The sequence below is a fragment of the Cydia strobilella genome, chromosome 1 (genome assembly GCF_947568885.1).
Source record: "Cydia strobilella chromosome 1, ilCydStro3.1, whole genome shotgun sequence".
In the NCBI taxonomy this organism is placed as follows: domain Eukaryota; kingdom Metazoa; phylum Arthropoda; class Insecta; order Lepidoptera; family Tortricidae; genus Cydia; species Cydia strobilella.
In genome coordinates this window covers 25935343-25950492 of record NC_086041.1, presented here as the reverse complement: position 1 = coordinate 25950492, position 15150 = coordinate 25935343, and the positions used below count along the sequence as shown (strand labels likewise).

Genomic DNA, 15150 nt, shown 5'->3' with positions numbered 1-15150 from the left:
TGATTGTCCTATTTCTAACCGGAATCTTCTTAAAACTGATCTCGCCCGTTTCGTCATAAAGTCTTATTAGTATTTTACTATATCCTTTTAAGTATGAGACTCGTAAAATAAAGGCGATCGGCGATTCTGATCATTCATTTTGAAAAACTAATATGCAGTAACGAAATTCCCACTTTAAATGACAGATAACGAAATCGTAGATGCAACGACACCAAAACTTTTATTTTCTTTTAATAATACTTTCAGCCAGTAAGACTTTGAAAGTTGTCTCTTTACTTCCGGGACAGCCTTTATTGGTTGGCTGTTTGAACATGAGCTGTGCTGACCATGCCGGTTGTAGAACTATTTTTTTTGTAAACCACGACATTATTTCAGGCATTCGTACAAAAGAAATTCAACCACTGTGGTCACTATCAACGATGATGAAAACCTGTCTTGATTAAAACTATCGCTGGTTCTTAGGGCCCTCCACACTCATGCGCGAATCACGGCGCGAAGCCGCGAACGCGAGAGTGGAGTTCGCTATTCAGCGAAAGGGACAGCATGATTCGACCCTGAACCGCTGTCACTTCGGTTTTGTAGAAAGTTTCTTTTCTGTACGGTTGTACTATTACTTATTCTGTGGTTCTGTATAAAATATAAGAGGGGCTACTCAAAGAGTAGTATAATATATAGGGCTACTCTATCTCGCCGTAACAGATTTGACGTCACAGATCACAGTCCCTTGTTCGTGTTTAGATTTTCCTTGAGATATAGACCTCTGACACTCGTTTGATTACTTTACGTAGAAAACGCGAGAGTGCGTGGAGTATTTTTTTAGGGTTCCGTACCCAAAGGGTAAAAACGGGACCCTATTACTAAGACTCCGCTGTCCGTCTGTCACCAGGCTGTATCTCATGAACGGTGATAGCTAAACAGTTGAAATTTTCACAGATGATGTATTTCTGTTGCCGCTATAACAACAAATACTAAAAAGTACGGAACCCTCGGTGTGCGAGTCCGACTCGCACTTGGCCGGTTTTTTTATTTGTTTTGACTTCATTCGGTTCATTCCGTTTTGGTTTAATTACCAAATTGCACAATAGATGCCGCTATCCTGTGCAGTTAAAATCCTGAATAGGGAATATTACGCAAAACTCTGCGTAGGGCGCCACTACCACTATCTGAGGGTCTATCGCGAAATAAGAAAATGGAAATTTCGTTATCTCTGTCACTCTTGCATATTCGAGCGATAAAGAGGCAGATAGCGAAATTTCGGATTCGCGTTTCCCGGTAGGTTCTCTGTAAACAAACCGCCTTGATGCATCAATGTCATATTTTATTATCTCTGAAAACTTGTCAAAAACCTGTTAAAGGTACAGTAATACAGTATGTATGTTACTCTATGGTTTACTAAAAAGGCTAGTCCTGCACTCTGGTGGCAGAACATTGCAGTAATATCCCCTATAGCTAGCTATTATTCGGAATTTCGATGTTGGCGAAATTTGATAAAAGTTATTTATTTATTTATTTATTTAAACCTTTGGGAAACAAACAGCCAAAAACAACACACATAGAAAATCAGATAACACATTCACAAGCCACACAGTTTCCACTAATGAATGATATAGTTATGTTGCTCAGAAACTAATATTAATAATACAATTTAAACTTAATTTAACATTAACACAATTTAAAGCATGCAAAACTTAAATACCTAACTCGAATTGTTGAAGACAGCATTTAAACGTTGGCAAGTAGATGATAATGGAACTAATGGGTATTATTTTTATTATTAGCTGTTTTTTTATTGCAGAAACAAACTGTTGCAATGTTAATTGAATATATCTATATCAGAAAATTTTTCATTATAAGTTCTACACGCTCTAGCTAAGAACCTATTTCTTGCATATGTAGTACGACCAAAGTGAATTGCAAAAAATTGTTATAGTAATCATAATAATTTATTTGTTGTAACTTATAACCGAAACCGAAATCAGGTAACATTTTATTGTACTCGTATTACATTTTTATTTATTTATTTACAACCTAGCCTAACTAGGTACTTAAATCTGTCTCATTGTAGATTTTCCTCCAGAAATCAATGCGGTCTGGATTCGGCAAAGAGTCCATAGTAAGATTCTTGTCTATTATGATATATCTCAGATTTGTATCGTCGCTAGCTTGCCAATCTATGTCCAGTGCCGAAGATTTTAACGAAGTAGGGTTTCTGAAAAATAATGTTTACGGTCAGTAGGTACGTTTAATAAACAGCAGACGAACACGAATAATGGCGCCGCTAGTACTGCTTGAATAGTGTTATAGTCATAGCCCGGATTATTGAGTGCGGGAATGTTTTACACTACCTAGCCAAAATATAGGTGAAAACTGTAAAAAGGAAACAGGTCTGGCCTAGTGGGACCCTGCCTGTAAAGCTGATGGTTCTGGGTTCGAATCCCGGTAAGGGCATTTATTTGTGTGATGAGCAACAGATATTTGTTCCTGCTTCATGGGTGTTTTCTATGTATTTAAGTATTTATATCCCTTAAATGCATGATTTTTTCTTTTTGCCTGAAATTAATATATGTCTTACATAATTGTTTACTGATTCTAGGAAAAATAAAAATATAAATTAAAACATCGATTTTCACTGCTTAACCAGTATTAGAATTTACATAGGGTAAATAATAATTTATGTAAATTTATACAATTATTGGTAAAAGATATAAAAAATCTTACTACCATTAGAAATTTATACTATTTGTAATATACCTATAATAAAGATTTTAAATATAAATAATTACAAACCCCGAAAAAACCGCCTAAATTACATATTAAAAATCATTAAATTTTCCCAATTTTCCGCCATTTCGTGTTAAAAGAAATGTAATTTTTTTAAACTTAAATACTGCGCAAATTTCAATAAAACGAAGGAAAGTGTATTAATTTACGATCAAAATAATTATACAGGACCAAATAGAGTTTACCTAATTATGCATAAAATTATATGTTTTTTGTTGTGTACATACATACATCACTATGCATTTAAGGGTTATATTATATATATCGTTGTCTGAGTACCCATAACACAAGCCTCCTAGGGCTTACCGTGGGACTTAGGACTTAGTCAATCTGTGTAAGAATGTCCTATTAGTACATTATGATACAAGTGTGCTAAGTTGGTCATTACACACGAGGCGATATTGTGCGCGCGAGCTGTAAGCGAGCGCGCAATAAGAAAGCCGACGTGTGTAATGACCAATGCACACGCGTTTCATACGACGTTTTTCAACACACTTGCGAGAAAAAAAAGACTCATATTGATCAAATTTTAATAGTTAAAACAGTTAGTATTGTGTGTTGCATCTGTCATACTGCCGCCACTGCCGGCCGCCCCTCGCCCCGGCCGCGGGCGGCAAGCGTGGGCAAGCGGGCCGGCCGGGCCGCGCACCGCGCAGGCGGTCGGGCGCGCCCGTGCCCGCCAGTCCGAACAATTAAAGAAGGCTCCCTTTCCATGCATATTATTAGCAATCAGTTAGCTTCTTAACTCAGTCAGATAATATAATGAAAAAACACGAGTGGAATAATACACTGAAAGAGCACGCGTGTTTAATATCTAGGATTATGAGCCAAAAATCGGTGGAATAAAAACGTCGTTTTGAGCAAGTGTGTTGAAATTATTTATTTCTAAGCCCAATTGGAGCTTACTATCTATTTTTAAGGTACACAAGAAACCCTTACTTATGGTGCGACTCTGTCCGTCCGTCCGTCCGTCTGTCTGTCACATCGCTAAATATCTCGAGAACTACTAAGGATTTGAAATAGTCATGAACAACGCTAACCCAAACACATTGTGTTATTTTTTTTTATTTAATATAAAAAATGCCCCCTAATGAAGAGGGGGCAAAATTTCAGTCTAGTTACTAGGTCAAGTGGGGCATCGTTTGAAAGAGCTTAAATTGTACATTTCAAAACAATTTTAGATTTTAGAATTTTAGATTTTCAGAGGCCGTGAGTTCAAGTCTCACCCAAGGCAGTAATTTTTCCACTTAAAATTTTATTCTAAGCTAAATGTTATTAACATCGTTCACAGACGTTTCTGCTTGTTAAAAAAATATTTTACAATAAACAAAGTTATAAACTGACGAAATCATTCCCGCACCCAATAATGGTTAGTTATAGTATACTAGCGACCCGCCCCGGCTTCGCACGGGTGCAATGCTGATGTATTATACATATAAACCTTCCTCTTGAATCACTCTATCTATTAAAAAAACCGCATCAAAATGCGTTGCGAAGTTTTATATATCTAAGCATACATAGGGACAGACAGACAGCAGGGAGTGACTTTGTTTTATACTATGCAGAGAAGTACAATGTCAGCGGACTGTAACTCAAGAACCGTAGGTAGGACCAAATTATGTTTTCCGGTTCTTCTCTTTAAACATAGTAAAAGTTTAGGCCAGCTGGAGTGAATAGAGTTCCACATATAGAAGTTCCACAACTGTAAGTTACTTACCCGAACTTCGCAAAATTAGTCCACATACTAGTCATTCTCTCAACTGTCTTTGCGTCATTTCCTTTCAAAGGCAAAGGCCAATAAATCGCCGGATTGAACAAATAGAACAGCTCGTCACCATGGGCCGCCCCCTTCAGATCCTTCAGGCCCAACAAGATCTTCGCCAAGTTTCTGTAAGAATCGTACTTGAAGTAATAATTGTAGATAGGTAAATGATTGTGATTCAGGAAGTACTCTGTTATAGCCACTGATGGGTAATGGAACATCATATCAGATATTAGATCTATTAAATTATTCACTGAACTATTATTAATAGTATCGTTTCCGAAGTAAAATGTCTTGGTTTTATTTGCAGTATATTTTCTCTCTTTAATACTAGAAAAATACATGTTGTCAGGCAAAACAGCAGCAAAGTTAGCATTTAAGCTTTGATAAACTTTCTTGCTTAATTGTGTCACATATAGTATGCCTTCCTGGTTGTTATAGCCAATGATCATAGATACTTTATTGTACTTCCCCGATTCAAGTATGTTTTGAGGATTCATAGCCAGGAATGGTTTGTTATTTACCCCCTGCTTTTCAACACACGGTCTAAAGATGTATTTTGATAGAAGATTTGAGGAGGTGACTGATGCACTTGCAATTAAAATTTCGTTTTTCGTGGAATTTGTGAAAATCCTTAATAGATCAAACGGGTTTTTCGTGTTGTAGCCCATCTTGGCAGCAACTAATGATGCACGCTCTATTGGGTCATTTGGCAGAGCGAAAGGCGATAGAGCTGAGGCGCTTTGCATTATAGCTCTTCGGAACAGGCCTTTAGCTGCGGGCGATAGTATCAAATAGCTGACTGATGCTGACCCTGCACTCTCACCGAAAATAGTCACTAAGTCTGAGCTGCCGCCAAAATTCTTAATATTATCCCTGACCCACTTAAGTGCAGACACTTGATCTTTCAAACCTGCGTTTCCTGGCGCACCCTTAATTCTAAGGCACAGAAAACCGAAGGGGCCTAGACGGTAGTTGACAGTGACGACGATAACCCCTTTTTTAACGAGCGGTTGGGGGTTGTAGAGATAGGCGCTACTGCTGCCAGTCTTGTAGCCGCCGCCGTGAATGAACACCATGACGGGGTAAAGGCGCTTGTAGCTGATCTGGGCGGGCGTGTATACGTTCAGGATCAGGCAGTCTTCAACACCCACGGGCAGCTGTAGACGGTCGTGGTATTGAGCGCAAACGACGCTGGTGTCGGACGCGTTAAATACGCCCAGCCAGCGCGGTGGAGGGCCTGCCTCCTATAATAAAACCATAGAAGGAATAGGTAAATAAAAACAAAAACCGGCCAAGTGCGAGTCTTTGTTGTTATAGCGGCAACAGAAATACATCATCCGTGAAAATTTCAACTGTCTAGCTATCACGGTTCATTTGATACAGCCTGGTGACAGACATACGGACAGACGGACAGCGGAGTCTTAGTAATAGGGTCCTGTTTTTACCCTTTGGATACGGAATCCTAACAAATCATAAATACTATAAAGTGGCTCTCTGTGAGCTGGAGGGTAAGATGGTTGACACTGGGTCACTCCATATTCTAAAGCCTGAATCTCTAGTAATAACTGTGATACATATTTGGTTTATGAACACATAATTTATTCAAGTTTCAGATCTCCTTCCTATCTTAAAGCCCGGTTTAAATTACTTTCCTCACTTAGATGCTCTCAAAATCTGCTACTTGTTCCCCCTCCCTCTTGTTCAAAATTTTACATAAACTCTTTCAGTTTTCGTGCTGTCCGGCTCTGGAATAATCTGCCCATTAATATTAGACGTGCTAAATCACTCCCCATTTTTAAAAACCTATTAAAATATCATTATTTGTCTATTTCATAAAGATCCTGTTTTCCTTTAATTTATTTGTCGTTATTATGGCTTCCTTTGTCATTTATATTTTTTTGTTATTTATATTCATAATTCATAATTCCTTATTGCAACCATGGTACAGTATAGATGTAAATTATAATATACAATGTCTCACATGGACCCTGTAAGGGCACAGCATATCAATAGCTTACTCATAACATATTATTATTATATTTATTGTAATGTATGTAGCAAATTATTAATTTATCTAAAAAAATATCAGGTCATAAAACAATTATTCTAATTACACATGAGATCATTAATAAATGTATTTTAATAAATAAATTATTGTACAATATTCATATTATAAAATTGTTTTGTTATAAATTTAGGTAAGTATGTATGTCATAGTCATTTAAGTAAGTATGTCATTGTTTTAATAAATTACTTAGAAGGTGTCTGTAACATTACAATCCTTTAAGTCGTAGTAGCATTTATTTATTAGAAAGTCTTTCAACATTTTATTAAATTGTTTCTCATTTGCTTGAGCTTTAATGTCGTTTTTAAGGTGGTTATATATTTTAACTGCCATGACGTTTGGGCTTGTGCTATGGAGTTTGAGTTTAGAAGTTGACGGCAAAGCTAAATCATGTTTATACCTTGTTTCGAAGCGTCGGGGCTGGTCTACTAACTTTGTAAGTAGGTCCGAATGTTTTCTTACGAATTTACAGGTTTTGAAAATATACATCGAAGTTAGGGTCAGAATTTCGTAGTTAATGAAATGTGGTCTACAGCTCGCTGGACTCCTAATATTCGCAAGGATGCGTATGCATTTCTTCTGAAGTAAAATTAAATCATTTACGTCTGTGCTATTTCCCCAAAGGATAATACCGTACTTGAGCCAAGAGTAGGCATAAGCATAATAGGCTATTTTTGCCGATTGTAGACTAGTCGTTTTTTTTAATTCTCTCAGGGCATATATGAACTTAAGCATTTTATTCTTGTTTTTCGTAACATGTGCTTTCCAGTTTACGCCTATATCGATATCTAACCCTAGAAGAGTGAAGGTTTCTACACATTCCAGTTTGTGGCCGTTAAACGAATAATCAATTTCTATAGCGCGCTTTTGTACTGGTTTAAATTGCATGATTTTTGTTTTGTTTAAATTTATTTCCAGATTGTGGTCATTAGGACAGCTTACCACTTTAATCATTGTGTCATTTAGGTCGTATATATATTTGTATATAGTAATACATGTAGTCTATTTTAACTATATATGTGTAGTATATGTATTATATTATGTTTTTATTGTTTTCTTTATTTTGCACCACCCGATAACTACCGCTTCGTTCGCCATCTCTCTATCTGAAGGTTGTCTGGAAGAGATCGCTGTTTAGCGATAAGTCCGCCTGTTGTTACCTACCAATTTATATATTTTCTCAATTTCTGATCTTTTTTAACCGGCTTTAAGACTTCAAAAGGAGGTTATCAATTCGGTTGTTTTTTTTTGTTTGTTACTCCATAACTCCGTCATTTTTGGACCGACTTTGAAAATTCTTTTTTTGATTGTAAGTATATACATACAGATTGGTCCCGTTTTTGCCAAAACGCAGTTCTGATCATGGGATCCATGAGGAATCGAGGGAACTCAAATGTTAAAGGCATACATGTAGTGATTTTAGTGTTTTCATCAACAAATCAAGCACTTACATTAAAAAAAGGGACATTTGATGAAGTGGAACTGCTGATGATGGTCAGAACGGAACTCTTCAATGACGCATAGTTCACGTTTGGCGATTTGTCCTCTTCGTTATGTTTGTTAGGCAAGTTAGGTTTCAAGAAACATTTTTGTCAAGCTCGAGTTTTGATGATGGGATCCATGAGGAATCGAGGGAACTCCTCAAATGTGAAAGGCATACATATAGTGATTTTTGTATTTTTATCAACAAATCCAGCATTTCCATTTTAAAAAGTGACATTTGATGAAGTGGAACTGCTGATGATGATCAGAATGAAACTATTTAATGACGCATAGTTTACGTTTGGCGATTTGTCCTCTTCTTTATGTTTCTTAAGCAACTTAAGTTTTTAAGACATATTTTTGTTAAGCTCGAGTTCTGATGATGAGACCCATGAGGAACCGAGGGAACTCCTCGAATGTGAAAGGCATACATATTGTGATTTTTGTATTTTCATCAACAAATCCAGCATTTACAATTAAAAAAGTGACATTTGATGAAGTGGAAATGCTGATGATGATCAGAATGGAACTCTTCAATGACACATAGTTCACGTTTGGCGATTTGTTCTCTTCCTTATGGACCCAGACTCAAACTTGGACCCGGACTCGGACCCGGACCCGGGTCTGGACATGGACCCCAACTCGGATCCGGACCCGGACCGAACTCTGACCCAAACTTGGACCCGGACAGCCGGACACGGCCCCGGACTCGGATCCGGACCCAAATCCGGACCCGGAAATGCTACTAGAAAAGTGGGTTAGGTTAGGTTAGAACTGTGACCCTTACAGAAACGAAATGCTATCAGAAAAGTAGGTTAGGTTAGGTTAGAACTGCGACCCTTACAAAAACGAAATGCTACTAGAAAAGTGGGCGGTTTAACCTCCTTTCAGTTAGGCAAAAGATGCTGTCTTTTTCATTTCATTGTCTGGAGTGTAGAATAGTTACATTATTAGGCAATATTATAATAATTAGGCAAAATTGGGCAAAAGATGGATTAGGATAATTAGGCAAATATGCTGTCTTTTTCATTTCATTGTCTGGAATCTAAGAGTGCACCATCAACAATAAGTACGTAAACTTTCATCGGCATCCCCCATTGAAGTCGGTTTTTTTTTCTTAAAAATTATTTCATGTAGTGTGCACAATAAAGCATTTTATTATTATTATTTGTATCTCCTTGGATGTCACGGGCCTATAAATCCCGGTCTTTTGATAGGCTTGCGTGGGATATAGATCCAACACGTAGAGGCCCCTTGGAGAGCTTTAATGTCATGTAGAACGCCTGCTGGAACCTGGAACCCGTTCACAGGCGCAACAATAGACACAAAGTGAACAGTATACCGGTCTATGGATTGAAGTTTGGGTGGACAATGAGACTGGGCTATTGTAAAGAAGTCCGGACACGTCCTGCCATAACAATGTTAAAACACGTTATCGAGGCAGGTGGTGACTTGCCGCTGACTAGATGGGCCCCTGAAACTGCCGCCGTGAAGACGACCAGGAGCAACACCGGTGTGAGCGGCTTAGGGGTGGCGAGAGGTGTGCGCCGCTTTCTACCCAGTGGCTGTTAACAGCCACTGTGCCAACTCGCGTCTTATGCATACTCGCGTTTTATACTATGCAGAGAAGTACATTGTCAGCGGACTGTAACTCAAGAACCGTAGGTAGGACCAAATTAGGTTTTCCGGTTCTTCTCTTTAAACATAGTAAAAGTGAATAGAGTTCCACATATAGAAGATCCACAACTTCCACCCCTGGAGCATATAGCTCTTACGACTCCCCTCTGGACGGCCAATGAAGGCAAGCCAGAGCTGAGAGTCCTGCGGGTCCCCTTGGGGTCCACTCCGACCGACGAAGACACGCCGGAGACGGAGACCCTGACCGACTCTCTGGAGCACTCGGGTCCGTGGGGTCGTCACTCCCCAACAGCTCGCCACAAGCTGCCCTGCGGGCTTATTATTATTATTGTTATTATCTCCTTGTCGTTGTGTTCACTTTAGTGCCCCTTGGCAAAAACTTGTTGCCACCTTTTATGCGGAAAACAAGAAATATTTTGCGTTTTCTCAGATTTTGCGATAATTACTGTGCACCACCAACCCACTGTCATCCAGCTTACCCTACACTAGAAAATGTATAATTTTTAAGAAAAAAAAACCGACTTCAATGGGAAATGCCATTGAAAGGTTACTTATTGTTGATGGTGCACTCCAGACAATGAAATGAAAAAGACAGCATCTTTTGCCTAACTGAAAGGAGGTAAAACCACCCACTTTTCTAGTAGCATTTCGTTTCTGTAAGGGTCACAGTTTTAACCTAACCTAACCCAATTTTCTGATAGCAGTTCGGTTCTGTGAGGATCGCAGTTCAAAAAAAAGTCCAGGTCCAGGTCCAAGTTTGGGACTGAGTCCATAACGAAGAGAATATGAAGAAGAGTTATGGAGTAACAAACCTTTAAAAAAAAAAACAACCAAATTGAGAACCGCCTCCTTTTGAAATCTTGAAGTCGGTTAAAAAGTGAAAAATATTTAGTTCGTCGAGTCGTTATCATAGCACAGAATAAGTAATAGTATTATCATACAGAACGGCCACGCACCGCCCCGCCCCGACTCGAGTTACCTCGCCCCGCGACACCAGATTGCTGGCTTTTCGCCGGCCGCTCAGTTCGGTTAGCGACGCGGTCACGCGATGACGGAACGTCCAAAATGCCGATGTATTGTGCGATGTATGGGTGCCTATCAAACTGTAGAAATAAAGAGGCTTTTTTATATGTACTTAATAATACTTATACCTACGTGTAGTGTAACTAACATGTAGGTACCTATAATACAGTTTGCTAGGTGAACGGTAGATTGCCCATACAATTTCGTTTGTTTACGTTTCGGTCGGGTTATCCTGCGTGTGCACGGCTGGCCGCGGCCCGCTCGTGTCACTTCGGCAGGCCTCGAGAATGTTCGGCTCCGCCTTCGCCGTATGTCATCGCCGCACGAGGGCTGTGTTTACGTAGTAACTATTTATTAATCTGTGGCTGTGTGTGTTGTATTTGAAACTTTAATAGTGTTTGATGTTGTTACTTCTTGGAAAAAGATAAATTTATTAAATGTTACACTTTTAGTTTTCAATTAAGAGCATTGTCCTGCAAATACAACATGTAGGTACTTTTCTTTCACATTTTGTGCAAATAATCCGAGGAACTCAAAACATGATTGGAAATATTAACGCTGCGCTGTATTCTCATAAATATGACGGGAATAAATGGGAAGAATAGAACCGCGTAATTTAAAAATGGTTTCTTTAATTAAGGAATATAAATATTTCTATTCCTTAGCTAGATATTTACATTACGAGTATTACGACAACACTCCGTGAACTCAAAAACATCTATATAAATGGCAGCCCTAAGCAGCTTACGCACACAAAGACGCGTGTACAAACGTGCCGTTCACACATATAAACGCAAGCGAGTTTTGATGTATGGCGTGTCCGCCCTGTTATCATGGTGAACTTATATGGTCTTAACGCCATATAGACGGTATTTAGCACAATCGGATTAAGATTAACTGCGAAATCTCTAGAACAGTCTTGAAATTTGGTATGTATATAAATTAAAGGCCCCTTTTTCATGTCCAGACTATTTGACGTATCGTACGTGACGTATGATATTGGGGTAGGACATGTACATGTAAATGTATAGACAAAAGTGGAATTCATATTCCTCCAAGTTTCCTATCCCCTGAAAGGGTATAAGCGCTAAATCTGGATTCAGCAAGTATTTTCTATAACAAGATGTATTTTTTCCGCAAAGATACCTAGGACTTTTTTGTGTAGAATTTAATAAGCTTTAATGTTGCCTTACATCATATTTTAATAGAGAACGTAGATTTACAGTGAAATTCGAATTTCTCCAGGATGGTACACATTTTCCAAGATGGCTACGATTCCACGAGGTCCCCAAATGTCAAATGGTGTGGACATGAAAAAGGGGCCTGTAATTTATAAACATACCAAATTTCAGAACTGTTCTAGAGATTAAAAATAGGTGGGTACAGATGTAGTGCATGATGAGGGCTACCGTGTTTAATTTCGCCGCTAGGGGCGCTAGTGTAGATGGAGGTCTTTCAAAATGTTAAATGCATAGAAGTTTGGGGGGTTTCAAGCTTTTTATCGGGAATTTTCACATCTTTGATTAATCATGGTAAATCTATTAGATATAGCTTGACAAATGTTTAGTGGTTTAAAAAAAGTGCCAACTAAAATATATGCAAAATTAAACAGGTTGAAAAAATTACACATTTAGACGTTATATAGTATACCTTTGTGTATATTAGAACGTATTGATTTTATAAAAATAAGCATAGAAGAATTATGAGATCTGTTTTTCTGGACCTACATCTACAGTGGCGCCAACTGGTGAGCACAAAAACGATAGCCCTCATTATTTTCCTTCGTATTTTCACGGAAACGTACGAACGTGTCTTGCTATTTCAGTCAGTCTCGGTCTCGGTACAAAAAGTAGGAACTGACTTAAGTACTGAGGTTGACTGAAGTAGTAAAAATATTATACGGACGTTTCCGAGAAAATACGAAGGAAAACAATTATGCACTACATCTGTAGTAAGTTCTAAATGTGCTTAGAAATGTAAAAATAATAATGTTTCTGGCAACAACAAAAATAGTTATTTGTTATACAAGGGTGCAAAGTTGTATTTTACCCGCGAGTGTGAAATTGAAACACGAGTAAGCGAAAGGATTCTATAGTTGAACCACGAGCGAAGCGAGTGGTTCTAAAATAGAATCCTGAGCGTAGCGAGTGTATCAACACACGAGAAGTAAAATACATTTGCACCCGTGTGTAACACAAAACTTTTCACCTCACTATAGCGAGGAAAGTGCAACATCCAGGCGTTAGATCATCTTTATCACTGGAATCACTCATTTTTTACGATATTATAACAAAAACTGGAAATTCTGTATTTTTACGTGAGAAGTTATTAAGTAAAAATTTTGTTGACAATGTTGACATTTCTGACGTATGAAATGTCAATGATGCGTTTTGAAATTGCATCGACTCAACTTGTGCGTTCAGAATTATATTTAACATCATTATTAAAAAACAAACGTTTCTTATGGAACTTTAAGGTTTATGACATAAAATCATTAATCATCATCATCATCATTTATTTAATTCCAGACAACAATGGTCCACAATAATACAAATTAAAAATTACAATTAAATTAAAATAGGTTATAAATTAAATTAAAACAAGTTAAATTAAAACATTAAATAAAGCTAAATTTGGTATTTTTTATTAGACACATTTTTTATAAACCATTTGTTTAATGATAATTAATATCGAACGAACCATTATTATGAGCGTTTTACGTTTTGTTATCTGTCAAGCTACTTAAACACGCTCCATCCAAGGTCAAATTACTTTCCCTACTAGTGGATAAAATGCGTTTTTCCCCGCTTGTTTTAAAGGATAAAAGACAACTTTCCGAGCTAGTGAGGGGAAAAAACAGTTTTGGTACAAGCTTTTAATGATATGCCCGGTGAATGATATGAAAGTTTTCAGCTCCGTTGGAAACCGGGAAGTCGGTCAAATTAAACTTGCAAGATTTGATTACGGATAGACAGACAGACCACGGGACTGGTGAAACTAAATAAAACCTTGTAACAGTTTCTGTTTATTTTTTGGCTAGTGAAAAACATTCCCGCGCACCTAAAACCCCGACAATAGTAAAAAAACCGGACAAGTGCGAGTCGGACTCGCCCACCGAGGGTTCCGTACTTTTTAGTATTTGGTTATATACTCTTTGGTTATAGCGGCAACAGAAATACATCATCTGTGAAAATTTCAACTGTCTAGCTATCACGGTTGATGAGATACAGCCTGGTGACAGACAGACGGACAGACAGACGGACAGAGGAGTCTTAGTATATAATAGGGTCCCGTTTTTAACCTTTGGGTACGGAACCCTAAAAATCGAAAACTCTTCGTTAGAGAACTAAGGGAAGGGAAGAAGAATCAAGAGGAAAATGGAGACTGCTTTTGTATGGAGAAGCGGTCACGTAACGTCGTCCCCTTTCGTCTTAATAGATAGAAAACGCAACTCATAACAAAGATTTATATAACTCTGTATAAGATGAATAAAGTCTAAGGAAAAAACGTGCCTCGGAAATCAAGAAAATTTGATTCTCGCACAGATGGCGCCAATCTTTGGCCTATTCTCGGCTAGATGGCGTTGACGGTTTCGTTTATTATTTAACAATTTTAACACATCAGTGAAAGAACATGGGTTAAAATCATATAAAAATAATAAATACAATGGTTTCAAATATGAAAGAAAGCGTTTTAGGCCTTCCTTTCATTACATTACCTGGAATCTTTTATCCACCGTGCCATACGGTATTCCCAAATATTGCCAATAGCCCTTTTTCATTTCCAACCCCATCAGTTTCCCCTGAGGTATTTGTAGCACTGGCGTATTTTCCGCAGCACCGTGTATTTGGAGCACGAACACTTCCACTACACATATCACTAGGAGTCGGGTCATGGCAAGGCGAGATTATACGTTTCGACGCTTGTGCTTCTTGTGTTGTCACCACATTGACAAACTTTAATGACACGCGACATTCTTTCTTATAGGATTATGTTCGTGCCAATAATCGATTCCATTGTTGTATCTAGGCAGTTACATTGTACCTACAGCTATGAGTTATTGCGAATAGGTATTGCGATTTTTTTGCGTACCTAGTGGTTAAGAGTCCCCGGCAAGCTCGGCCGAATTTCACCTTCCCATACAAACGGAGTTTCGTTCTCATTTTAAAATTACGTGTTGGATTGTAATGAAACTTTGCACATACAATGACAGTAGGTTTAACCCCTCGGGCGGCAAGCTACCTCGAATGGGACGGACTCTGACAACCGCGCGTGCGGCGGGCCGCCATTTTTAATATGGAAAATATGCCGCATTGGCGCGAAAATTTAAAATATTGCTTTACCGCTCGAGGGGATATCTAGGTCTGTAATTAGTTAATATAACTCCAGTTTATAA

General features: G+C 38.2%; 1 protein-coding gene and 1 long non-coding RNA gene across 2 annotated transcripts in view; one reads left to right on the top strand and one right to left on the bottom strand.

The window, feature by feature from the left end:
* LOC134742872 (uncharacterized) overlaps nt 1–15150 on the top strand; it is a 219763-nt gene that overhangs the window by 34849 nt on the left and 169764 nt on the right. The window lies entirely within an intron of this gene.
* Nucleotides 1992–14695, bottom strand: LOC134742188 (juvenile hormone esterase-like). Its single transcript, XM_063675177.1, has 3 exons — nt 14473–14695; nt 4499–5790; nt 1992–2209 (listed from the first exon to the last, which is right to left on the bottom strand). Exons 1-3 carry the CDS (start codon nt 14647–14649, stop codon nt 2038–2040), a joined length of 1641 nt encoding a protein of 546 aa, XP_063531247.1. The 5' UTR covers nt 14650–14695; the 3' UTR covers nt 1992–2037.